The sequence below is a fragment of the Strigops habroptila genome, chromosome 1 (assembly GCF_004027225.2).
Source record: "Strigops habroptila isolate Jane chromosome 1, bStrHab1.2.pri, whole genome shotgun sequence".
Taxonomy (NCBI): domain Eukaryota; kingdom Metazoa; phylum Chordata; class Aves; order Psittaciformes; family Psittacidae; genus Strigops; species Strigops habroptila.
The window spans coordinates 76,108,455-76,136,267 of NC_044277.2; the positions used below are offsets into that span (position 1 = coordinate 76,108,455).

General features: G+C 42.5%; 2 protein-coding genes across 2 annotated transcripts in view; both read right to left on the minus strand.

Annotated features, from left to right (window-relative positions):
• Nucleotides 1-993: 993 nt before the first annotated feature.
• Nucleotides 994-14,801, minus strand: ZNF622 (zinc finger protein 622). The gene is made up of 8 exons (XM_030489480.1): nt 14,688-14,801; nt 13,580-13,643; nt 11,204-11,819; nt 8,435-8,689; nt 7,575-7,737; nt 6,660-6,772; nt 5,636-5,779; nt 994-5,016 (listed from the first exon to the last, which is right to left on the minus strand). Exons 3-8 carry the CDS (start codon nt 11,808-11,810, stop codon nt 4,889-4,891), a joined length of 1,410 nt encoding a protein of 469 aa, XP_030345340.1. The 5' UTR covers nt 11,811-11,819; nt 13,580-13,643; nt 14,688-14,801; the 3' UTR covers nt 994-4,888.
• A 981-nt stretch (nt 14,802-15,782) lies between these two features.
• RETREG1 (reticulophagy regulator 1) overlaps nt 15,783-27,813 on the minus strand; it is a 63,729-nt gene continuing 51,698 nt past the window's right edge. Inside the window, exons 6-9 of the mRNA XM_030471794.1 lie at nt 26,090-26,227; nt 24,318-24,382; nt 23,039-23,165; nt 15,783-20,088 (exon numbers count right to left, since the gene is read on the minus strand). Coding sequence (XP_030327654.1) covers nt 19,577-20,088; nt 23,039-23,165; nt 24,318-24,382; nt 26,090-26,227 — 842 coding nt within the window. The 3' untranslated portion in view covers nt 15,783-19,576. The remainder of the gene's footprint in view (nt 20,089-23,038; nt 23,166-24,317; nt 24,383-26,089; nt 26,228-27,813) is intronic.

Here is a 27,813-nt window from a genome sequence, read left to right on the forward strand (position 1 = left end):
GAGAAATGTATCTTGCTACAAATTTAATTTTGTAAAACATTAGGTTATTCTTTGTGGCCTCTAGAGCTCATAAGAAATTTAAAGATTTCCTTTGTTTCTCCTCTTTAACCAATAGCATTTGCTGCTGCTAATGATGTTATTCAGGTTACTGATTGTCAGTAATTCCTACCAAACCTGTTTCCTGAAGATCCTTCAAGATAGGAACATTAATATATGGAGTCATCTGATGATGTGAATACGCACTTCTTCTGAGTCCTGGTACATGTTCACTTTTGTCTATTAACACATCATGCAGGAAAAGCAAACCTTTTACTTCCATACCCACAGTTATGGAATTTAACACTGTAAATCCTCAGCAAAGATAAAAAAGTTGAAAAAATAAATCCAGTAAAGTGGGAAGCAGATAAGGATCCAACACAAGAAGCATAATGAATGTTAGAAAATGTGTCTTGAAGTTAGACAACCCTTTTTCTTGCATCAGAGACCTGTACAAAGACATAAATGTTGGTTTGGTAATGTCATTATTTAGAAACTTGTTCAACGATCCCTTTTTGCTTTTGGGAAGAGTCACATAACTACACTGGAAAGTGCCGACTACTTTTAGAAGAGAGGGATTCTGACTCCCTCCCTGGCTCAGCTCGCATTTATTCCCTCTGCTTTTAGTCTTGATGCCCTAGACATATGCAGAAATCCTTCTCCCAAAACTGGCTACAGGTCTCCTGTTAGTGCTTCTGTAGCTTCTGAAGTGCCTTCTGCTGCATCTTATGCAGGGTAGTTTGGGATATGGTAGGAGAGAGGTTTCCTCTGGGTCAGATTCCTGAAAAAGAGGTGGTTTGGCTTGCTCTGACACATGAGGTGCCATCAGTTGGTCATCTTAACTATCCAGGCTCTGCTGGCTGCTGAGGATTCAGTGACTTTGATGACAGTCTGGTGACTGCTATTCTCCAGCTGCAGAATAGCAGTCAGTTGGACTAAAGCAATTAACCAGTAAGATTCAAAGCATTTAAGATTTATATTTCATTTTCAGTCAGGTGTGCCCTAAAGCTTATCTCTACCCTCTCATCTATTACAGGTCGTAACAGTATAAACCCACGTGGGCCTCTGAAGTGCAGTGTTCCATCAGCAGCTTTATGCAGATACTGTAGAGGAAGATGCCCAAACCCCTGAGCAGACGAAGCCCATAGCACAGGATGCCTCAGTTTTAATAATACAAAAATAACTCTCAAAAGTTGTAGTAGAGAATCTTACTCAGATGCCTCTCAGCATCAGATGTTCGCTGGGCAATGGTCCAACTCCTTTATGTTTCAGGCCCTTGACCTTGTGGAAACCAATTAGGGATCAATAACTCACTCTTATAGGGAGTGCTCACTTTAAATAGATTTCACCTGTTGACTTGCAGCTTCAGTGTAATAAGCTGTTTGGATGTTTTACATATCTGAGCCTGCCGTGTCTCTGCCACTCTACATCTCATATGCTTCCCTCTCTTTCCTAACCCCTCCCTTCCAGATAATGGGTACATGTTTTTCCCTCTAGTACCACCTGGGTTGCTTTTAGATAATTTAAGTGTACAGAACAGATGAACTACTTCCAAAAGGAGATGGCAGATATTCTTACCAGCTTCACCAATTCTTTCATTCTGCTGATTCATTCTCCAATACCTGACACAACACTGGGACCACTTCAACATTCAGCTACTGCTGGATGGACAGGCAGGCAGAACCCCAGCCTTGTCCAAAACACAACACATTTTCTTTGCTGTTTCTCAGCCTTTCCCAATATGCATGCACCAGCTTGAGAAGGGATCATCTCCTCCTCTGGGAACAGAATACTCACTGAATCGCAATCATACCATGAAATTCTTGTCCCAGAGTAACCACTATATCCAGAGACTGTCTCAGATCTGCTTGGTTGCCTTTGGACTTTACTTCCTTCTCATTCTGATCCTAAGAGCCAGAAAACGCAAGGTCAGAGCAGAGGATCACAAGTGCAAGGCTAGGTCATAGCTGGAAGCAGCTCCCTGATGGAACCATCATCTTTTGGAACTCCTTTAGGAAACAAAAAATTGCCCTTAGCTATCCTTCGTACAATCTTTAGGATTTAGTCAAGGAGGTAAAAGACTAAACTGTAACACTGTGAAGTGTGTTTAGTAAAAATACTGTCAGATGCTTTGACATAGCTGGAGTTACCTACAAGCTGTGCAGACTGCAGCACTGTTGCTGAATACTGCAGACAATCTGCATACTGGTTCTTAGCCACCCTTTGCCAGCAATGCTCTCCCTGGACCCACATAAAGATGCCAACAGCAATTCATCTCGGGGAAGTCCAGTGCCAGTCCTAACTCGTGTTAATGGCAAGCTCTGCCTTCTCACTCTACCAGCATTCTGCATGAATGTACTCTTACTAGACTTTATTTTCATAGTAAACAATTCTGGGAAAGGGTTTCCTACGCCCTCTGCTGGTTTTCCAACGCACCCAATTTCAGCTCAGAGTTAAAATCTTCCTGTAAAGTATCAGTAGTTTCCGTACTTCTCCTCCATATTCTTCTGACTAAGCTGCAGGAAGATGTACAGGACAGAACCATATGTACATATGTGTCTCCTTCAGCTTCCCCGTGAGTTGGCAAATGACTACCAATTCTTATTTTTGCTTACTTGCATTTCTTTGGGAACTCGACTATTTGGGAAATTCAGGCAATCCCCATCTTTTTACAAGCAGCAGACTTCTTTGAGCAAGTCTGCACAGAGAACAGAAGTTTCCTTTGCTTGCCCTTTCACGTTGAGGAGAGCAGCAAACTCTATGTACCTTCAGACTAAACCTTACAGACCCAATGTCATCTGTCATCAGATCAATTACCTCCTTGTAATTCCGCCTTCATTGCCAAGACCTCTTTAACACCTACCTCTAAGACTTTAGCAACTGTACTAGGTTATGCCCAAGACTCTTCCAGGATAATTGTTCTGTCTGTAATGTAAGTTTTGGATATTCCATGACCGTTTTCCAAAAGCTCCAGACTGAATCCCAACCGCTCTGATGCTCACTGCTGACTTACACTGGTATTCAAAGCCACTTCAGCAGGCTTCAAGTTAAGATTCTGATTAAGAAGTCTAACCCTTCTAATTCTACATTTTTGTGGCATTTCATTTTGCTCTATGCGTAAAGACAATCTAACTTGCCCATGAGCATAGGACCCTTTGACAGTAAGCTCTAACTTCAAAGAAAGAGATACTAGCAGTTCCCAAGGGCTAAATGTTGAGGCTTGACAAATACGAGTAGGATATACCCTCAGTGCCAGAAATATACACCATAATTGCAAGTTGGGGCAGGTTATAAGTTTAGTAAAAGATATGATGTCTTAAGATCCACACAGTTTCAGTCACACAACTAAGACTACATCTCTTTCTTCTAAGTTTGACGGTAAAGCCAAATAACCCAGACAAAACCCACTAGAACAAACTGAAATGTGAGCACACATAGCACGCACCTCCATTGTGAAATGATTGCTTTCCTTAGAGTCCCATAAATACACTGCTCTTTCAGAACTGCTGATATGCCAACAATACTACTTTTCCTGAACATACTTCTTAGGAAGACCTTAGTGGATTATTTTAAGAGGTCAAAATACAGTGTTAATTTACAAAGCCTCCCCCTGCCATTCCCAGTGATATTATGCACACGCCATTCACAAGAGAAGAAGAAAACTTCATATTAAAGTCATGCCAAGGAAAGTCACTACTAGAGAATCCAGAGTCATCCTAAAATGCAGAAGTGCAATTTGACTGTAACCAGCTGCAAATGCCTTCATGATGAATGCACAGCCAAACAAACAGCAATTTGCCCGTGGCATCACACACTCACAGCGTCCAACATGCTACAGCCTGGGGCTTCATGCGAGAGCCTACACCTTTGTGTGTAAGTGCCACCTCCTTACATGAGGTCAGAGGAACTGGTAAGGTCATGGAAGCTTTTAAACATGTACAACACCAGGACCAACACCAATGCTGCTGCCTCAGCTCTTTAACAGCGAGGTTTTGCCTATACCTGCCTGTAACAGTTCACCTGCTTCAGAGGGAGAGAGTGCCTCCATTACAGTCAATACATGTCCCCTGGGGTCACTTTCCTTTACCAAGATCATATAAAACACTAGTACTCAATGGGAATAACCAAAGCTGTCATCAACAGTTTCTTTACAGTTTTAATCAGAAAAATCTTTTAAAGATCATCTGAAATTTTGATTGACTTTGATCTAGATGTTATGGTACTTTTGAGCAGGTTTTAGGTAATAAAAATTGATTAAATTCAACATAAACCGACTTCACTGTAAATTATTACTCCAGCCCCGAGATGGAGCATTAAGCAAGTAGAGTCAGCTTCTGAGGACAGTATTAATCCTGGAGGTCTGCTTTTCATCAGTGCACTTCTTCAAACAATTACCACTTAACCTTCCCACAATCACCGCTCTCAAGTTTTCACCTCTTTAGTGACAACTAGATAGTCCAAAACACCCAGCTAACTTATGTCTGGTATTACCAGTGAAAACCTTCAAGACACTGCATCTCAGGCTCCCAGACCTAGGATCTTCTCTTGGCATTTTGCAGAATTGGAAAATGAAGATATTCAGACAAATGAAAATGTCAACTGCCTCACAGTTAACAGCTGGGACGACTTTGCCATATATCCCATTTAAGATATTTTATTTTTTAAGTTAAGCCAATCATCATCTCACTGGAACAGACAAGCTCCCTGCTCTTCTTCCCATAGACAGGAAGGCACAGCAGCACACACATCCCATTTGATAGGTACCGAGTCCATTTCAACAACAGAATCCTTGAGCCAGAAGCCATTAAATCCCTCTTTCCAAAAAACAGTTGCATGCAGCTCTCTTGGGAACTCAGAATCTGACTTGCACCCGGAAATGCATCTGCTTTGTAGCATTGTTACTCATTCCTGTCTTGAGCAACCACTTTGACTTCATCCTCTGCAGGTACTGCATATCACGCTGCTGAGCATAGGCTGCCCCTTCAGGGAGAGAGGAGGAAGAGAAAGATGAGTAAGTGTAAGCAACTTGTATGCAAACCAGCACATCCGTTCACTTACAGCAGCAGTTAGCTATATGTTTTCCTTCCCCTACTGGTCTGTTTCTTTTCACTTTTCTCTTGGGCAGTCAGTTCCCTCTATGAATATCCACAACCATGACTAAAGGAAAAGGTTGTTTTGCATTCCAGCACTCGTATAGCTGGGTGTGGTTCTTCTATTTCAAAAGTGGATATAGACCACATCATCGCTCCCCAACTGGAAAAGTATTCTACTGTCAAAGAAAGACTGGTTTATGTTACATTATTAAATAGCAAGAGCAGTGGTTTTGACAGGCAGAAACCAACAAATCTTAGGACGTCACCAAATACCAAAACACACATGCTAATGCACTGAAGGGCTTGCATAGAAGTTGCAATGGATTTCAGACACAAACAACTTCCTATAACTTATTCTGTTTGGATGCCAGGAATGAAAAGGGAACTGAGTGGAAGACAAACTACTGCATAAAACCCCAAATGTGAAACAAACTCAACCTATTTAATTGCAGAGTGATGACTTCCTAGAACATCTTCCTCTGCAAAAACGCCACACTATTACTCACCTGTCTGACTTGTCCAGCCCAAAGCTCTGTACTGCTGCAACACCCGACCCACTGTTTTCTTGTGCTTTGCAACAGCCACTGCTCTTGACGGACCAAACCGTTGCTTGTAGTACCTCATTAAAGAACGATGACCCACTCTCGCACCTGCTCAGAGGAGGGGACATCTTATTATGCATAATGAAGCAGCTTCTGAAACGTAGGACTCAGCATATTATGAAAACTGTAGAAAATCCCTGTGCTGAGAAATGCTTTTAAAAAGTCCAAAACCCTTACAAGCTTTAGGACTATAACAAACTCAATGTAATTACCCTAAGAGCTGCCATACTGCACTCTACCTTGGAGAACCAAAACCAAAGAATGCTATTGTTCAGGAGGGCCTTAGCTACAAACAGGCAGCAACCATAAAACTACATTTTAATTAGGGGAATGAGCAGACAGGCAATGCTGTTTCAAACTAACCAGGGAAGTAACTTGCTGACATTCAGGAAGTCTTCTGTAACTACATAGTTGGCAGCACTTTTCAGAATGAAAGGATTGAAGTCCTGTCACACAAAACCCACCAAACCAAACAAACAAATATAAGTAAGCAAGAGTGCCAAATGCTGCACAAGGTAAGAGTAAGGTTTTTCAAATAAATTAATTTTTCTGAACTAGTTTACTAAATTAGTTACCAGCTGCCTTTCTGCAAAATACTGACACTGGATAACCTAAGTTAGAGCTTCTCCAAGTTGCACTGGAACAAGATATAGAAACATTAGGAGTATACCATGAGAGTCACATGTTAATGAAGAGGTAAAGTGGGCAAAGGAACCCCCTGCCTCAGTCCACATATACATTAATGCTGAACAAGCTGAACTACTTAGTAGTGAAAATAATGGAAAATGAGGACACAACCTCAAAGACAGATGCAAAATTACTTTCTCTCTTGACAAAGGAAAAAACAGTGACCTATGCTGCACGAAAAGGCTGCAGCTATGAGAAATGCAGACAGTATGTCATAACACAAATACTATGCCTATACTACCTGAAGGAAGGATCAGTTCCATGGTGTCATCATCATAATCCAACTCTCTCTCTGTTGGGCGCTCTCCAGGCACTTCCACATCTTCCCCATCCTTGTGATCAGGATAACTGCTCCTGTGGAAGAGCAGCAGTACATTGTCTGTACATGGTGGGCAGCCACAACTATCCAGAGCCACTACACAGAACTGTCACACACAGCTACAGCAAGCCACAGATCCTGTCACGTTTCACTTACCTTGGTTTGAGAGCTCTCTCCAGTAGCACCCTGCCCTGAATGCAGGCTGAAGACAAAGACCACCCATCCTCCACCTGGTTCTATGTGCAGAACTCAGCACAGCTCTGCTGCTGCACACTGAACAGCAACTTATACTGAAAAGCCACCACTGTGCAGCCCACCAGCTCTGCACAGCTACTGAATAAATGCTCCAAGAAGCTCCACTAAGCTATCTGTCACCGTAACAGGAGGTATTTCTGTCCAAAATGAACGCAGCTTAGGATATGTTATGGGTAGTTCAACATCAGGTCTCTAAATCTCAGCAGTCCTGTTTAACTCCAGCTACTTAAAAAAAGAAATCCACAGTAGGTATTAAGTCGTAATCTGCCTAAAAGGTAAGAGACAGGTACACCCTTTTATGGTCTTTGCTGGTGCACTGATATCTAAACTCAGTAACAGCATACATACAAAACAGAATTTAAACTATATTTTAATGTAGAACTGGCATTAGTGGTCACAGAAGAGGACAATTAATCATGTTCTTATGCTTACCTAGAAAAGTGGTGAACCAGCTATGCAAAATAAGCATCACAACCAGAAACAGGATGAAATTTTAAGAATTAATAATAGTTTCTGACGTAATAGTCAACTGTCCTTTTGTCTGTCCCAGTCTGTGCTCCACTCAAAGAAAAGCATTCTCACCTAAAATCATAGAAGTCTGCAAATTCCAGGGCAGCATCTCCATCTGTGAAGAGTTTGCAGTGGCTTTTATCATTCATGTGAGCCTGTACTGCTTCTGTAGAGTAGAAGGATTTCCCTTTTTCATTGCACCAGATGCAGATTTTCCCAATGCCAACTTTCTCTCCTGCAGAAAACATTAACACTTCTATTGGTCTGAATAGAGCCTCCCTTGTCAATAATTAACATTTCTGTAGTGTAGCTTCCCAGCTTGCAGACAGACCGACCGAGCAAGAGCCTTGAGCCCTTCATTTCCACAACAGCCCTGCTGTTCTCATGCCTTGACCATATGGCTCCATCAAGGACAAATCTGTGCATATAAAGGTTTCTTATGACAAAGTATGGACCATGATGTATTCTCACCAACAAATTTCATACTTCCAATACAGTTTTCCATCTGATACTCCAAATTTATTTTACTCTCCATTATTTGTAAACATTAAGGAAGATACATTTTTTTTCCTAGCTTTTAGCTCTCTTACAAGTATTGTAAACCAATGAGGTAAATACTTGTGACCCATTATTAGAATAACACAGTTCATGTGCACATTTTAGTCTTACAGTTTTGTCCTAGATTTCACGTAGTTGGACAACTTTCTCAGCATCAGAAAACTAAAAGTGATACAGGTGCAAGACCACATGTTTGCTCAGTGAGGTCTTCCCTTACTCTACCCTGAAAGCCTATGGTCCTGTTCATGATCAAAATACTAAACTGGACAGCATTCAGATTTTTACACTAAAAAAAAAAAAACCCCAAAAACTTTTAAAGTCATATCCAAGTAAAAGTAAGCAATAAAAAAACTGGAGAACATTTGCAGGCATACCCAGGTACTTGATTAGTCCTCTGAGATCCACAAGGTACTCTATATCTGGAATGAAGAAACTGTGAGCTTTTGTCATATGGGCCACATTTTTCGTGAGAGATCTGGAATGGTGGGGACAGAATAAGCAGTCTGTGACTGGTATGGCCCCAGCAGCAGGAGTGCTTTCAGCTTCTGCCTGCTCCTCCTCTTCTCCTTCCACACTTTCCATCTCTTCTTCAGAGCCGATCTCCTCATCGGAATCCATGTCTTCCCAATCTTTTAAAGGAAGTTTAAAAAAGTATTCATTTATATGATTGTCCCAAGCAATAGGTGTCCCAATTAAGCTAGAAAAAGTTATCACAGAAAATACTGCACTTTCTATTCTGACACGTAAGTGCCTCACAGTCACTTCCAGGTGCAAGAATATACCACTGCGAGTAAAACACCTTTTCTTGTAATATGCACATCAAAGATTAAGTCTGCTCATAAAAAAAGTTGGCAGGTCTAGTATTTTTTCCCCTCCATTTTCCCAACTATTAACACTTTATTGCTGTTATGAAGCCTTAAATTTAATTCACCACAGCACAAGAATGCAAGCACGGCTCATTAAAAACAATACAACTCTGCTAGAATCATGCAAATACTCATTTCAAGCAGTGAGGGGAACCACACTCCTGTTCATACATACACCTTTAACAACAGAGAAGAACAAAGCCAGCTGTCACAGATAAACTATGCTGCTTTATGTGTTAGCATATACCAAGATATACTAACAATTTTACACATTTGCAAGATTACTACAGAGCTGATTAAGGGATAGACAAACCAGCAACCTGATTATACTTCCAGAGGGGTCTAGAAACCTTTTTTACAGAGTTCAGATCTGGGACAGTGAGCATTTTGCAGTACTCTATTGGTTGACGAGAAGCTTAACATGAGCCGGCAGTGTGCGCTTGCAGCCCAGAAAGCCAACCGTATCCTGGGCTGCATCAAAAGAAGCGTGGCCAGCAGGTCGAAGGAGGTGATCCTGCCCCTCTACTCTGCTCTTGTGAGACCCCACTTGGAGTACTGCATACAGTTCTGGTGTCCTCAACATAAAAAGGACATGGAGCTGTTGGAGCGAGTCCAGAGGAGGGCCACGAGGATGATAAGAGGGCTGGAGCACCTCCCATATGAAGACAGGCTGAGAAAGTTGGGGCTGTTCAGCCTGGAGAAGAGAAGGCTGCGTGGTGACCTCATAGCAGCCTTCCAGTATCTGAAGGGGGTCTACAAGGATGCTGGGGAGGGACTCTTCCTTAGGGACTGTAGTGGTAGGACAAGGGCTAATGGCTTCAAACTTAAACAGAGGAAGTTTAGATTAGATATAAGGAAGAAGTTCTTTACAGTGAGGGTGGTGAAGCACTGGAATGGGTTGCCCAGGGAGGTTGTGGATGCTCCATCCCTGGCGGTGTTCAAGGCCAGGTTGGACAGAGCCTTGAGCCACATGGTTTAGGGCAAGGTGTCCCTGCCCATGGCAGGGGGGTTGGAACTAGATGATCTTAAGGTCCTTTCCAACCCTTACGATTCTATGATTCTATGATTCTATTCCTACGGGTCCCCTTCCAACTGCCTTGTGCACAGTGTCTGTGAACAGGGAACATGGTGCTCCCCAGTGCTGTACGATGATAATTAGAGAACTTGGCTATAGGAAATAGTTTAGTAATTTTAAAAGCCTCACGCTGAATTAACAGGACTTGTAGGAAACATTCCTGGACGAACACTTAAAAGGAAAAATTAACATTCAGAAACCTCCAGGATTTTAGCGTTACGATTTATGACTAACATGTTAATACAAAACAGGTGCAAGTTGGCTCCTTCTTTAGATGTTAAAAAGCATGTTCAGAGGTGTATGTTTCTTCTCCTGTAGAACAGACTCCCTGAACTGCAGCTGAAATTTCACCAGCACAAAACTGCTGAAACAGATGTAATAACATGACACAACGGTTTCAGTAATGGAGCAGGCGTACTATGTTCCTACTCCATTCACACCTGCCCCCTTGCTGCAGTTTAATCACCCCATTCGGCTGCTCCAAGAGACGCATTTGGAGCTGCACTGTAAACTACAGCACTGAAAGCATCCAAGTTACAAATAAGCCTTTTCTGGGAAATCTTACAGTCTGATCTTTCCAGTTGTCTCCTGACTCCTGGACTGACCTCCAACAAAGAGCTGTCTCCACACAAGCTCCCACACAAGGGAGAAGCAGCAGGAACAGGCAGTTGGAGTGGCAACTCTTGAACCAGCTTTAACGCAAATGCTGACATGTTGAGCAGCTGTGCCACACAGTGTAAGGCAAACTTTCTCTGCTGGTCTTGATAGACAGAGAAAAGCAAAAACCGCCCCAGTTCCACCTCCCTTCAACAGATCAGTAAAGTGATTGATGGGACAACAGCAAATGATCACGATTGGATTTTTGTTCATCTATTTTTCAGAAGCAGTTTTAGGATAACCTTTTATGTTAGCCTTCCTTAAAGGAAACTGTCCATGGATTTTTACCTGGGAAACAGTGCTTAGATTAGTAATTGCTTACATTCAACCTTCACACGCATTAATATCTTGGCAGCTGGCAGTTCAGACACTGACACAGAGTCCCTGACTACAAGCCTGGGCCAACCTTCACTCCTTTGTCAATTTAATGAACAAGGAAGACCTTCTGTGATGGAAAATGCTGCACTACTGCAGAAACATAATGCGGTTTTTACACAAAACCATTTAACCCTGGCTATCTCTTGTCAGTATGCTTATTGCCTTACCTTCTTCCATATCCTCCTCTTCCTCTGCCTGTTGTCTGGCCAGCTTCTTCGCTTGCTGTTCAAACCACTGTAGCCGTGGAGGTTTTTCTGATCGTTCTCTACTCTCTGATAAGCTGGCACTTCCCACAGAAACAGGAGAGCTACTTGCATCACTAGGAGGCAAAGGCATCTTCTTTGGAGACGAAGACGGCTGAGCTCTGATGGCTTGCTGAATAGCTGCATTCATTTCATCTTTGTTTACGCTCTCTGGAGTCAGCCCCTTTTCCAGGTTCTTTTCATTTAATATTTTCACCTTCTTGCTGACAGCCTGGACAGCTTTCTTCTCCAACTCCAGGTGCTTCTTGGATTTCAAATGATTCTCATAGGCATTGAAGGTGGAGAATCTCTTGCTGCAAACCGTGCAGTAAGTGGCAGTGATTTTGTTCTGCTCCTCTGCTACTGCTCTCTGCGCTAGGACTCTCTCTTGGAAGTTCTCAGCAGTGACAGGAGGCATGTCAGCAACCTTGCGCTTCAGGTTGTATCTATGCCAGTCAGTTTTGTAATGGGCACGCTGAATGTCGGCATCCTTGAAAGCCACACGGCAAGTGATGCAAGTGTAGGTTGCCATTACTAGAAACTGGGGAAAAAATAATAATCATGGTAACAAAGGCGAAACAGTCACAAAAAAACCCAAATACAACATCCTGGCAGCACCCATGTAAGGCAGCATAAGACATACAGTTCTTGTACAGAATTAGATTTATTAAACATCTACTCTGCTTTTGCGAGACCCCACTTGGAATACTGCGTGCAGTTCTGGTGTCCTCAACACAAGAGGGACGTGGAGCTGTTGGAGCAAGTCCAGAGGAGGGCCATGAGGATGATCAGGGGGCTGGAGCACCTCCCGTATGAAGACAGGCTGAGGAAGTTGGGGCTGTTCAGCCTGGAGAAGAGAAGGCTGCATGGAGACCTCATAGCAGCCTTCCAGTATGTGAAGGGGGCTGTCAGGGTCCGATTCCCAGCCATCTCTGAGACAATGGTCAGTGGAGTCCCATTTCAATTCATCACACCAATCCTCGAGGTAATGGACTGGTGGAATTCCATCTCAGCTTCTCATACCGATCTTTGGGACAATGGACAGTGGAGTTCGATTTCAGATCGGTCTCCTACAGGGGCCTACAAAGATGCTGGAGAGGGACTCTTCATTAGGGACTGTAGTGATAGGACAAGGGGTAATGGGTTCAAACTTGAACAGGGGAAGGCTGGGTTACATATAAGGATGTTCTTTACAGTGAGGGTGGTGAGGCACTGGAATGGGCTGCCTGAAGAACTGGTGAATGCTCCATCCCTGGCAGTGTTCAAGGCCAGGTTGGATAGAGCCTTGGGTGACATAGCCTAGGATGAGGCATCTCTGCCCATGGCAGGGGGTTGGGACTAGATGATCTTAAGGTCCTTTCCAACCCTAACCATTCTATGATTATGAATCAGCATGTTACGTACCGAAACCAGGACAAAGGGCAAAAGAAGAAAAGACTTTGATACAGTTATCAGAGATTACTCATACCACAGCAGCTGCAATAGGATCCCAGCTCTGGACTTAGCACCCACTGTGCTCATCCAGGGTCGGACACAGGATGAGAGGGTTCCCAGCCCTGGTGACAGTGCTTCAAAAGCTCTGCACTTTTTACTGAGGATCAGAAACTAAAGCTTCTTATCAAGCTTGTGTTCTGCCAATTATAGGCTTTTGAGGAGATTAGTGACTGCTCCAGAACAAGGGTAAAAATGTGAAAACGCGCTCTCACACCCACTTCCCATTTTCCACAGCCCAATCAGATGGAACAAAAGCTACTACATTTAAAAATAAAACCCTTTCAGCTATTTTGGTGCAGTGCATGTTCTGTCAACAAAACTTTACCCCGCAGAACAGTTAATCTGGAGATGCAGCCAGCCATGCCTACATGTAGTGCCTGAAGCCACTCCCACCCCTGGTCTTCCTCCGCTTCCCACCACCCATCTCAGCTGTGCCCCTGGGGCTGTCACCGGAGAGCTGGGGGGCAGTGACCTGTCCCTGATGCCGGCCTTTCCAAAACCACACATTACCTTCCTTCCTTTTCAGTGCTTACTGAAACTTGACCTTTTCTTCTTTTTAAACAAAGTTGGTGGAACCTCTTGAACACTCCAAAGACAAGAGAAAAAAAACATGTTCTAACTGGAGATCACTAAAGCCACCCCCATCCTTTAAGTGATTTACAAAAATTGTGGTTTAATCTGAAGAAAAGCAATAACACATCAGAAGGAGGGAGTCTGAAGGCAGGCAGAGGAACAGCAGCCCTCCAAGAAGCTACCAACAGGGAGAAGCAGCAATGAAAGACACAAATATGCAGAGCTGAAAGGTACCTTACGAAACACTTGTTCCCTCGAAGAACTGGACTCCTACTTCACTGCTGTGCTATCCGTAATCCTGTGGTGACAGAAAACACATTAACAGAAAATAAAGGCCATGCTATTTTATTTGAAATACTGTTATGCATCCTTTCGGAGTAACAGATGCTCTTTGTTTCAGAGGAAAACACATTCTCTGCCTACCAAGGGATCCCGACTGCTCTCTGAAGCACTGCCCTCCCACCCGCAGAGCTCCCTATCCCTTTCCTAGGACACGCAGGTATTTTACTGCCATAAATCAACGGACACGGAATCATACTGTTAATCACAAAATCCTTACAGAAACCTCTGGGACAGAACAGTCTGATCTGGTCTATTTTGGCAGGGGGATTGGAACTAGATGATCTCAAGGCCCTTTCCAACCCAAACCATTCTGTGATTCTGTGATTACAGGCAGACACACTAGATTACCCTGGGGTTAACTGAAAAAAAGGAAACCCAGAACAGACCAGAAGAAGTAACTGCGAGGATGTAACCGCATAAACCTCCACGTCTGACCGCTAAGTGCAGAAATAACGTTCACCACTCAGGCTGTGCCAAGCAGAGCGCCCCTGCCGAGCCCCGCGCGGCTTCGCCAGCTCTGCCCCTGACCCCGGGGCACTGCCACCCGCGAAACCAAAGCACCGAGGCTCAGGAAAAACAAGGCCCGAGGCACTCACAAGCCTTCAGCCCCAGGAACTGCCCGGTTCTCCCCACAGGGTCTTTCCGACGCCTGGTTTTAGCCGCTCTGATGTGAATTTGAACCGATCCGGTGCCCGTCAGACTGACACCAGACAGCCCTGACCGGCGCTTCCAGCCGGACGCCGGAAGTGACCGCGCCGCCCCAGCGGGGGGTGCGAACGACTGAACCAAAGCAGACCGGCTCCGCACGGAGGCTCCCGCCGCCGCCAGGCGTGACTCGGGCCGGCCCGCGGGGAGGTCCGGCCCGCGGGAGCCCAACCCGCACCCCCGGCCCGCCGGACCCACCCGCTCCGGCTGGGGCCGCGCCTCGCCCCACCGCCACGCCCGGTGGAGCGGAGCTGGGCCGGGCCCGGCCGCCCGGGAGGCCCCGCGGGACACGCACCTGCCGCCCGCCTGGCGAGAGGCCCCTGCGAGCCGCCGCCCGGAGCAGGAAGAGGCCGCGCAGCGCGAAGCAGAAGAGCAAGGCCCCCTTCTTCCGGCGAGGAGGCCACGCCCCGCCCCGCTCCCGCCCCCTGCCGCTGCGGAGGCCCCGCGGCCCGCCTTGCGCGCGGTGCTGCCTGAGGAAAATGGCGGCCGCCGGGTAGGCGCGTGCTGCGGGGTCTCCACGCCTGCCCCCGGCGGTGCCCGGCTGAAAAGCAGGTGCTGCGGCCGGGGTGCCGGGTGCGACCAGGGGACCAGCTGGGTGGGGAGAGAGCTTTAAGGTCACCAAGTCCAACCATTACCCCAGCACTGCCAACTTCGTCACTCAACCGTGTCACTGAGGGCCTCGTCTGCACGGTTTGTGAGCACTTCCAGGGACGGTGACTCCACCGCTTCCCTGGGCAGCCTGTTCCAAAGCCTGATCACCCTCTCTGTGAAGAAATATTTCCTAATATCCAGTCTAAACCTCCCCTGGCACAGCTTGAGGCTGTTACCTCTTGTCCTGTTGCTTGTTACTTGGGAGAAGAGACCGACCCCCACCTCAGTACAACCTCCTTTCAGGTAGTTGTAGAGAGCCATAAGGTCCCCCTGAGCCTTCTTTTCTACAGAGTAAACAGCCACAGTTCCCTTGGCCGTTCCTTATAAGACTTGTGCTCCAGACCCTTTACCAGCTTTGTTGCCCTCAATGTATTGTAGTGAGAGGCCTGGAACTGAACACAGTATTTGCGGTGCAGCCTCACCAGTGCCGAGTACAGAGGGATGAGCACTGCCCTGGCCCTGCTGGCTATGCTATTTCTGATACAAGCTGGGATGCTGTTGGCCTTCTTGGCTGCCTGGGCACAAGCTTGCTCATGTTCAGCAGCCGTCAATCAGCACCCCCAGGTCCTTTTCCTTTACGTAACGCTATGTAACATTGTCAGGCCAGTTCAGTGGGTGCGAGCCCAGGCTGGGCTGGGAACAGACATCTGCAGAAACCCTGCTAAAGGGGTCTAGTGGTGTCCTTGTGGGGTTTGGTCACCGTTTTTTCCTGTTTTGAGAACAAACATACAATTCGATATGATGAAAGATAAAAACTAACACATATTTATTAAATGGTTTTACAAACAATCAATATAATAATTCCATGTTTACAAAATAGTAATCAGGCTAGGTAAAGTGATGCAAAATACTTTAAATAAAGACATTTTTGTAATTTTCCAGTTTCTGGTTACCTGGACAGGTGTTACAGACTGTTGATGCTGCTCGTGTGCTGAGAACAGACAAGGAGACTACAGGGAAATTGTTCAGAAGGCTTAGACAGCCTGGAAAAAGTGCAAAACGAACAAAAACCAAGTAAAACGAGTGTTTCTTCAGATCCTATTACTTTGGGTTAACACGATTTCCCCTCCTCTGCATGGAATATGTTTTTTTTCCCTGAACAAACTGAAGAACGGTAAGTAGTCGTGTAGTACATACATACACACAGAAAGCCCTGTGTGCCGAAAACAGGTGCTTGTATGCTGGATTTGGCACAGCGAAAGCCACCCACTGGCCAAGCGGTGATCCCTCTGTCTGTCACTCGGACGTACTAACACAAGGGGAAATTTCATGAGCACGAAGGACTGAACTGCATCCCACAGAACACACCCCCGGCACACACCGTAGGGATGTGTGAGGAAGCCACTGCATGGCAAGGGAGGGGGCGCACTTCAACCCCACTACTGCAGAAATACACTGCTTCCTCCATTTACTGCTGGGTGAGAGCACAGCAGGTAACACAAGCAGTACTGATTCCGTGGCAAGAGCATACTCTGTGTTATCCCACGCTCGTACATCCACACCCTGATCTATGCCCTCTTGCTGCCTGTCATGCCTTCTGACTGGAAATGGCACACCAGCAGGCTTTCCACGGAACAGATGCACGTTTCAAAGCTCGCTTGCCTTTCTTCTTGGCTGTGTATTCGGTTTTGGAAGATGAGAAGGCGATGACAGTGCTTGGTAGGAAAGATGCTGTGGACCATTGTGACAGGGGCTTTGAAGTAACTGCTGTTTTGTGGCAGCTGCTAGAATACAGCAAGGTGAAGGTTTCTCAAGGGATTTCCAACTGAAGGCAGTGTGCAAGGGATCTCACAAAGGACAGAAATGTTTTCTGTGTGTTTTGCTGTCGAACTGCTGGCAGTGGAATGTATCGTGTCCAAGCAAAGTGTTCCTTATGTGTGCTTCTCTGGGAGAGAAGAGGTGATTTCCTGCAGAAAATTAAACATCTTTCCACTATCTGAGGAAGAATACTAAATGTTACAGTATTAGCTCCTTCCCATTATGCAGTATTTAGGGACGTGAATGTATTTGACTACCATGAGAAAATAAAAATAAAATTCCAAAGATACTCAAATAAGTAATTATGCCCCTAAACTTTAATGATTCGCTTGTTCAAGTTTTGCTTTGTTTTTCTTTCTTTCTGAAAAAAAAAAAAAAAAAAAGACTCGCACCAGAGAAAAATCAATCTGTCTTCTATCTTGAAACCAGAAAATGGATCATTTACAAAAAGTCCAAGAAACGCCTCCAACTGCTTTTCCTTCTTGATCTACTCTGTTACCCTAGAAGAGTGCCCCTGCATTATGTATTTTTATGACCACGAGTATTCTTCATAAAACAACAGTAAAGTGCACGCTGTTATAATGCCACCATTGACAGCCAGCTAGTCCGTGCCATCAATCCGCTCCAGAAAAGCCTGTGAAGGTCTGCTCTCTCCCTCCCGCCTCTCCCTGTGCTGTAGCCCGTTTCCCTCCTCGCACCAGTATACTCCTGTACGAGGAAGCACACAGTTGCCTGGGTGTCCTACAAAGTTTCACCAGCAACTTGGAAGTTGGACTCTTCTGACTGTATAGATTGTCCTAATTGTGCTGCAAGGAATGAGCATTTTAACTCATCTGAGAAATTTAAATGGCCTTTAAACTTACTGATTTCCCAGGAAAAGCTTCTTTTATTTTTGTTTTTGTTTTTTCAAATGGGAAGGACAGGCTGGGGAAAGCTAAAAAAGAAACTTAGCAACCAACGCTGTGGAAGTGACATGGCCATGTTTTTTTAATCATTTCCAGAAACTTGCTTTTAATGTTAAGATGATGTAATTTCAAAAGCTGCATCTTGAATCTATATCCAGCATCCACTGACTTCGTAATGGATTTGATAATGAAGGCACAGGCTCACTTTTTTACTGGTAAAGGACAGCAAACACGGTCAATATGCATTACTGACACAAAAGCACAAGCAACAATAAAGCTAGTGTCAAAAATTCTCAGCATTTTCCGTTTCGCTATACTCTTTTTGGCCATCTGCCTGTTTTTTCACCATAAAATAAAATAAAATAAAATAAAATAAAATAAAATAAAATAAATAAAATAAAATAAAATGGAGTTAACTTTGAACACAGGTTTACCTACACATACATGTTAGTGGAAGAATTTTATCATCTGTTGCTGTACTTTCTGAGGGTCCTAAATGATGGTATTCACCTCTTCAAATGCCAGCAAATGGAAAATCACTTCAGTAGTAGTAGCAGCTGACATGGTCCCTCAACTTTGCTAATGGCTTACATCACATTAAAAGCAATAGCTTTACTTCTTCCTATTTCTTTGATTACTATTGCTTGATATTGCAATTCAATTTCGTCACAGGCGAACAAAAAAAAAAGCCCTAGGAAAAGTTAAGTTACCTGCTTAAGATCCTAGGCCATTCACTCAGCATGCGTGGAGTTTAAACTGGCAAATAATTTAAACAGGTTCTTTTTTGTTTAAATTACATGCCAAGAAGAAGATTCTGAGTGTCTTTTATAGCAAATGACCTCACCAAATACTTTCTTAATAAATTCTTAAAATACAATTTTAAAATACTCAGCTTGCAATACAACTTTTGTTGCAAGTGGTGGCAGCTATCCTGGGGAAAAAACCCAAACCCCACAGAATCTGGAATTAAGGAAGTGGCACCTAAAAATACCTTTTTTTTTTTTTTAATCTCTAACCTCTATTCCAAACAATAACTCCCTTCACATGCTCCCAACCAAAAACATGATTTGGTTTACATGATACCAACTTTTTAATAAAAAAATTTGGCTGATTCTACATGGGCAATACTGCCAAGGACCAGACTCTATCAAGGCAGGCAGCAGTTAGTCAGTTGAATAGCATACCACTTTACAACTCTAGAAGCCTAAAACAGCAAAAAAACTTGGAAATGCATCACCATATCCAAAATAACTTAAAGGTTTTAAGAATGAAATCAAGTTCTTTGATAGTGTTGCACACATATTTAAACTAGAGTTGTGCTGGTTAATGTGTTTCATCTATATTAGATGTACCATACATAATGGTAACTGCAGGGGTTCATACTTTTCAGTATGATTGAAGGAGGTGAGATTTAGTTCAATCTCATGGCAATTCTTTGATAAAGTACCCTCGCTGTGTGAATCATTAATTGTATTACATGGTTGGCAACCAAGAGCAAATAAATTGCCCATGTGGAAGATTTGGCTTAGGACCCCAAAATACATAGTTGGCAAAAAGATAAAAAAATCCTCTCCCCCACTCTTTTGAAAAACAACTGACCTCCAACACTTATCTGCAACCAAACAGTGGATAGATAATTCATTTCCATGCTATTACATCAAGGTATAACTACCAGAAACATTAAACTATCAGTATCAGCTGAAATTTATCCAGTTAATTCACTCTGCATAAGGGAAATTATTATTACAACACATCTAAAGGGATAGTTAAAGCTTACAGCTCAGAATTTTCCTTTTTTTTTTTTTTGTTTTGCATTTGATTTTTTTTGTGTGTTTTATTTTTGATTTCTTCTATGTTACTATGTTCCAGGTTAATGATTTCCAAGCAGATTTGAAAGGAAGCCTGAAGACTTTTTCTTTTCCTGCGATTCTGCTTCTTGGCCTTGTGAAAGTCCCAACTCTTTCTCGATCTGCTCAAGCTCAGACTGGTCAAGCAGTTCAAAATCATCAGCTTCCTCTGTGTCTGTCTCCTCGCTCAAACTAGGCGCTGCATGTGAGGGAGCTTGCTGCGCAGACTGCAACTGGTCTTTGATAGCAGCAGACACCGCAGCTGCGATGACATCCCCAGCAATTCCACTCATTAAATTAAAGGTTTGGTCACTGGTCAAAGGCAAGGAGAGCCCTGCAGCGGACGGTCTCTCTTTACTCTGTCTGGAAGCATGATCCACCTTGAAGTATGTGTGTTCCTTTTTCTGCTTCTGCTGGATGGGCATTCCGATGCTGGAGTCATCATCGTCATTTGTTCCGGCACCATTTTCTAAAGAAGGAAATTCTGAAAGATCTCTAGCAAATGCTTCTTCATGATCACTAGGTCGGTCAAAATCTATTACAGGGTTAATAGAAGGAAACAGTGTTAGCAAACACAAAAGGCCTCCCCAAAAAACAGCCACAAATAAAAATGCTGAAAGTGTTCCTTTGAATATGTTTACTAATCCGCAGCCTAGCAGTCTTCTGGAGGCTCAGTGGGTGGGACATCTAAAACAAAATAGTTTTGAGGTCTTAAATCTCATACCACAAATCACCTGGTATCAAACACAGGAAGTTATGTGAGCAAAATATCTTTTCTAAATGGTGTCTAGCTGTACATGAAACAACCCATGTAAATCTTTACCACAGCTAGTTCTAAATAGATCAACCACATAAAGTCCTAAGATTTATAATGTGACTACCAACAGGTCTGCAAACTCTTTTTCTTCATAATGTATGTAAATTACAAATATTACAAGCTTTTAATACACTTGTAGAATAAAAAAAAATAAATGTTTATGTGTTTAAATAAAGATATAAAACCAATGTAAAGACTTAATTTATAACTTTTTCCTTTCTTGGCCAATGCTTGTATTACATAGGAAACGGAAAATGGAAACTCTACAGATGACCACGATTGTTTCATGTTTTCAACAGGGTAAAAAGCAGAATGAAAACAAATAAAGTATTATATTTAAATTGCTGCATTAATGGCATGAGATTTGTTATAGAAATGTTTAAAACATACTGTACAGTACATGGCCTGTGGAAGAGCGCTAAATGAGCATAAGGGAATACTCTGATCTAGTATTTGAATGAGAAGGTAAAAAGTAATCCCTTTGAACTTACTTTCTATGAAAACAAGCAATAGGAGCATTTATAAGGGCTAAGGAACTGAATCCTAAAAATGTCTCATGTCATTTTCTCCAAAACAGGCTGGGAAGCTGAGGAGGAAGGGTTGTGCTGCATGCAGAGTGATGGCTCAAATGCACAGAGCTTTGATAGGAGATGAGCCAGTCCTTGGATGCATCCCATCTGGTCTTGCATTTGTGTGTATGTCCCATTTGCTGAAATGCTCCGTGGGGGAGAAGAGTGGATGTTGTTTATTTTTCACTTAGCAATGCCTTTAACGCAGTTTCTGACATTATCCTTACAGCCAGATTGGTGAGCAAACTGCGTAAGTGAACTGTAAAGGGGAGTGGAAAATTGGCAGGACAGCCAGGGTCAAACGGCTGTGATCAGCGATACAGGGTCCAACTGGAGGCCAGTTATTAGTGGTGTCTTTCAAAGCTACGGAAACCACCACTGTTCGATGTATGTTAATGACTGGGATGACAGGATGGAGCGCACTCTCGGCAAGTTCACGGGCAGAAAGGAACTGCTGTAGGGCAGGTGTCTTTGATATTCTGGAGGGCAGGGTGCCCTCAGAAGGACCACGACAGGCTGGAGAAATGAACAGGCTGAAAAGAAACATCATGAAATTCAACAGAAGCAAATGTGAAGTCCTGCATCTGGGATGGAATAACCTGCGTGGCAGTACAGGCTGGGGCAATGAGACAGAAAGCAACTTTCAAGAAAAAGACCTGTGGACAGCAATTCAGTGGTGTGCCCTTACAGCAAGGAAGGCCAACCACAGACTGAGCTCTACTAGCAAATGTGAAGTCAGAAAGTCAATGGAAGCAATTTTCCCCCTCTCTTCAGCACCTGAGAGCATACATTTGGAGTATTTCATCCAGTTTTGACCTCTCCAGTACAAGACAGATAATGAAAGACTGGAGCTAGTCACCTGGAGGGTCAGCACAGTTACTGGGGGGCTGGAGAACAGGAAGTATGGAGAGATGCTGAGAAAACAGGCTTTGTTTGGCCTTAAGAGAAGGTGGCAAAATGAGGATCGCATACTTGTCTTTAACTACTGAATGGGAAGGTAAAGAGAAGATGAGGCCTGACTCTTTACTTAAAGGTGCACAGTGGAAGGAGGAAAGTAAATTGACACAAGCTAGAACGTGGGAAATTCTGACTATAAAAAACCCCTTTTCATCATGAGGGTGAGCAAATACTGGAAAAGGTTGTCCAGGCGGGTTGCTCAATCTCTACCACTGGGGGTGCTCGAATTTCAAACAGGTCACAGCCCTGAACGACTTGATGAAGTTGAGCCTGCTTTGAATAAGAGGTTAGATGAGATGAACGACAACGGCTCACTCCAACTTCTGATTCTGTGATCATATAAAGCTGTCTATTTACAACTTGAAATATTAACAAAATAATTTAAATTCTTAATTTGGCCTGTATAATGTCGTTAAGTAGTATCGCCTTATTTTTCATTTACAGTGAACTTTTCCTAGAAGAAAAGAAATGCAAGACAAGCAGAGTAACAAATCCAGATACAGAGACAAGATTACATGAAACTACTGGTGTCCTTAATCTTTATTCAGGCAAAGTGCTCACTGAAAGCTTGGTTTGTGAGAAGAACTTAGAGATCTGGTCAAGATCAAGATAAGTGCTCAAGGATCTTTTCCTAGCCTTAGTCTTCACATCTAATTTAGGCTTATTGCTGGCTGTCTTCATTAGCATTCTAGTAACAAAACCTAGTAATACTTTCTTTAATTGGCTGTTTAGCAAGTCAAAGTATTACTTTTTTTTCCTCAGCTTTTATTTCTGTAGCTCACCTACAAAAGCACTGGTACTAAATTAAAAGGTTTACTTTCTTAAAAGCTTTGGTGGGAGAGCTGAATCTGACACTGAATGTGTCTAGTTTACCCAGCAGTACTTATTTAGAAATATTTCTTACTTATACATCACTTATACATTAACTTACTTATTATTTTTAAGATAAGGACAGTTCTTACACAAGATGTATCCAAAACTATATAAAACACTGGAATTAATGTTAAATTAATTGTACAGAAAAGCAAACAAATAAACAAACAAACTGCCAGCCCAAAAACTTGTCCTCAAATTCTCTAATAATTTTCAGGTAGCTTACATGACTGCAAGTCATCGACAAAATAGATGAAGCCATTACATACCATCAGATGTGTCTGTCTGTGGAGAATACCCCTCAGATAAGTTAAAGGTCCCATTATCGGTCCAAGATACTTCCGATACGTCTGTATCAGACACTGACAGCTCTTTGGCAACAACTGCAGGATTAACCTACACATAAAAAAGGCCCATACATGGTATTCTTACACTAAAAAAAGAAATCACACTACAGGAAGCCAGTGCTTAGACACTGAAAAAGAAGTCTCTTGCATGTCATAGCAATATAAATCACCTCCTATTTAAGCTTTAGTTGCAGACATATGAAAATAAGAGTAGGATATAATACTTAGAAGTGAAGCATTCCTCTTTGTAATAACTGAAAGCTGTATTATACTAAAGCACAGAAAATTCCAGTTATTCTTTCTGAAATTCCTAAAGAAAGCAGAATGAGCCTGCAAATACAAATTACACATATAAATGTAAAGAAATGCATAAACTTGGATCAAAACCCAAGCCCATTTTCTAGAACAGTCAAAAATCACTTAAATAAAAAAATCATTATCCTTTACGTATTTATCCAACAATATTCAATTATGCCAGCTACAAATTTTTAGCCCATGGGATAGAAATTTATTTTTTTCAGAATACAATTTTTTTCACAATACCTTTAAAGCAATCATTGTCAAAGTCAGGCTCTAATCGCTACTGATCCAATACTGCCTAAGAATTCCTATAAACCTGAACTTTTTTATATCAACCAGTGTTCTGACTATAATAGAAAATCTTTTGCCATACAGTTATTTAGAATATTAAGATAGAAATGAGATACTGTATTAGCGTATTCTCATACATACCTAGAAAGGTATTTATAGGTAATACACTGATTTGCACTACCACTGAATATGATCAGACAAGTGATACAAAAGTAACTGACAAGTTATGCAGGTTTTCTATGAATGTTTCCCTTTATATTTTGATAAAAATTAACTGCAATTTCACTGTTGCGAATAAAAATAGCCACCTCTGCTATTAACTTCTAGTTTAATCGTTCTACAGCCAATACAAAGTAAACAGAGTCTTAGTTTAGTAGGCCAAAGAAACCATTACCTTGAAGGCCAGAAGTCACAAATGCTATAAGTTAATTAGTATAAGCCTAAAGATGGAGACTATGAATCACTTTTAAAGCATACTGCTTAGTTCAGGAACACAGCTGCCTGGGCAGGTTAAAGTCTTCCACAGAAGAACAGAGACAGTAGTCTAGATACTCTCCGTTATCTCTATAGATTTTTAAAAGCAAGACAGGGCTGACTGAAAAAAAGTCACCTTAGGACACAGAGCTGATATGTCTAATTCACTGTCATCTTCTGTGGGTTTTGTTTTTGCTGTTTCTGAAAGAAAAGAAAAATATTTTTTATCCTACGCAAGGCAATGAACTTCCAGGTTCAGTGTGTGTTTTCTGTCACACAGCTTGTGCGGTACTGTAAAACTTTCACCTGTTGACACAGTGCATCATTCATGTAATACGCTACTAAGATGAGGGAAACGAGGTTGACTGAGAGGCTAGATATTTATCAAAATGTATCGTGCAGCAGCCAAAATGGGAGACAGAATATTGCTTTGAAATACATTCTAACAGCTCTACTTACCTGTATTGTACTTACTTCAGAAGTCTCTGTTGTTGCATGTTAATGCAATTTTCTACATAATTGCATGTAACTGTCATTCACAAACCCCTTCTTCTTGGCACTCATCTACCCTGCATGCACATTTCTATGCAAATATGCATACAAAACATCCTCTGAGGTCTGGTAGAATGTTGCTCCTTACAGATGAATGGACACACAAATTTCATCTCTCCGTCTGAGAATAGCCTCATGAATATTTTAAACCAATATAAGCTGAAAAATGCAATCATATTATTCTTGGTTGCCTATTTTTGTAACTTGCTGTTTCCTCTCTTGTGTCACTACAAGATTTGTGAATCCATGTGGTGAACCCAAGTGGGAAAGCAGAGTCGGGAACTTGTCTGAGTTAAATTAAACTGGAGAGTGAGAGGCAGAAAAGAACAAATCTAACCTCAACCATTTTCCCAGTGCTGGCTTATGAAATTCATGAAACAATACTCTGATCTCTCTCTCTGCCAGTTTCACTTAAAAGTAGAACAAGGTAGAATAATACATGAAGGAAAATTTTCAATGCATTAGTCCTTATTTCAATAACTACTGCATTACATGTAAGAGAAGGGGAAAAGGCAGATGGTTCCTCTCATTGTGTCTAGGAACAGCACACTGTATGATAAATGGTTTCAAGAAATGCATGTTTTAAAGCAGAGATTGAATCTACTGATGTAATATTAACTAAAAAGGGTAGGCTACCTGCAAGCAATGTGACTACCCTACAAAAGTTTGATTACCAAAACTGTAGAACACACAAAACGCAAACTAAAGGTAACATTGTTCATGTAAGTATTTTTCTTGAAACAGCTTTAATACTTAAAATCTCAAAGTTTCCAATGTTATACAGATTTCAGGCAAGATAGCTGAGAGTTTGTTTTAAACTGATTTCTTCCCTTTCTAACTAAAAATTTTGATTAATTTGTAGCTACTATTTTACAGCAATTCTTAAATGACTTTTGAGTATTTGGGGAAGAAAAAATCTTGTTGCTGTTGGGAGTGAAAACAAGGTGGATTTAGATACTGGAACAGAGTTCAGTCTCTGAAAAAGAATTCTGCTATGTACTTATTTTACGTTCTTGAGTGAATCTCTCTCCTGGGTAAGTTTACCTTATCTAAACAGAGACAAGCATTGCATACTTACAGCAAGTATTTTCCTCTGAAAACCTAAAAGCAGTACATCTAATCAAGTATGAAGAGAACCATCAGTCTTGTTTCCTTCAACGAAGTAGGGTCTTTTTACCATACCCAGAGATCCAACATACGTTATCACTCCATCTAAAGCTAAGAACGGTAGCCAGGTTCAAAGCAAGAAATACCTCTACAATTGGCTTCACAGGACAAACCAAACTGTCTGCAAAGTGAATAAAATCTTCTCTGCATACAGAAATACATTACTTGAAACTATACTTAATTACTCACCAGATCTCTCTTTTTTCTTCTGGTTGATATATTCCACTATTCCAAAATCTAGTTTCATCAGAACAGTCTTAATTTTGTTGCACATTTTCTGTCCAAATTCATTGCACTTAAGGAAGGGACATAAAAAGGCACACAATACTGTGATAAAAATGAAGACAGAGAGAAAAATCATATTGAAATACTGCTTTATGAGAAGTTTCTCAATAAAGCTTAAACAATGCATTTATATAAGTTAACTACTAATTTTACATAATATAATTAGCTTTACATAAAAATGCACTGTTAAATACTGTCCTGGTTTTGGCTGGGATAGAGTTATTTTTACTCCTATTAGCTGGTGCAGTGCTGTGTTTTCGCTTCAGTCTGAGAACAACGCTGATAACACACTGATGTTTTAGTTGTTGCTCAGTGGCGCTTACCCTGATCAAGGACTTCTCAGTCTCTTGTGCTCTGCCAGTGAGTCTATCCCAGCTTAAACCAGGACAAATGATCATATGAGACAAATTGTTAATGTCCAATCCAGTTTCTAGGAGCCGTTACTACTCGTTGCAGAAAATACCACTGTATTCATAATCAACAGACACATTTTTTTACTTCCTTTAAGACCCAATTTATGATCACTATAAGATGTGTCATTATCTCGATTTAGTCTGATTTTGGTATGTCTACCTGAGAAACATGACTATGTAATATTATGCCAGAATCAAGATGTTGAAAAAACTTGTAAGCTGAGTTCCATATAACAAAAAATGCTTGTCAGAACCTACATATGTATGTATACGTATCATAGAACCATAGAATGGTTTGGGTTGGAACAGACCTTAACGATCCTCTAACGGATCCTTAAAGATCATCTAACCCCCCTGCCATGGGCAGGGACACCTTCCACTAGACCAGGTTGCTCAAACGTGGCCTTGAAATGTTGCCATGGATGGAGCATCTACCACGTTTCCAGGCAATCTGTCCCAGAGTTTCACTACCCTCATTGTAAAAAATGTCTTCCTTGTATCTAGTCTGAATCTCCCCTCTTTTAGTTTAAAGCCATTCCCCCTTGTCCTGTCGCAACAGGCTCGGCTAAAAAGTCTGTCCCCATCTTTCTTATAAGCCCCCTTTAAGTCTTGAAAGGCTGCAATAAGGTCTCCCTGGAGCCTTCTCTTCTCCAGGCTGAACAACCCCAACTCTCTCGGCCTTTCCTCATAGAAGAGGAGCTCCAGCCCTCTGATCATCTTCATAGCCCTCCTCTGTCTTGCTCCAGCAGGTCCATGTCCTTCTCATATTAGGTGCCCCAGAGGTGAATGCAGTATTTAAGTGGGGTTTCACAAGAGTGACGTAGAGGGGGAGAATCACCTCTCTCAACCTGCCAGCCACTCTCCCTTTGATGCAGCCCAGGACACTATCGGCTTTCTGGGCTGCAAGCGCAGACTGCCAGCTCATGCCCAGCTTTTCACCCACCAGTACCTCCAAGCCCTTCTCTGCAGGAATGCTCTCAAACCCTTCATCCCCCAGCCTGTACTCATACTAGGAGTTGCCCCAACCCAGATGCAGGACCTTACACTTGGCCTTATTGAACCTCATGAGGTTCACATGGACCCACTTCTTGAGCTTGTCGAGGTCCCTCTGGGTGGCATCCCATCCCTCAGGTGTGTCAACTGCACCACTCAGCTTGGTGTCATCTGCAAACTTGCACATGTGTCTAATACAAATAAAGAAATACTCCCTATACA

Excerpts from the sequence above, each read along its gene's own strand:
- ZNF622 (XM_030489480.1), bottom strand. The coding sequence starts at position 11,810 with ATGGCAACCTACACTTGCATCACTTGCCGTGTGGCTTTCAAGGATGCC. Across the intron at positions 8,690-11,203 it reads AGAGGAGGATATGGAAGAAG|ATTGGGAAGACATGGATTCC; the intron begins GTAAGGCAATAA and ends TTCCTTTAAAAG. Across the intron at positions 6,773-7,574 it reads GCAGACTTCTATGATTTTAG|GAGCAGTTATCCTGATCACA; the intron begins GTGAGAATGCTT and ends GCTCTTCCACAG.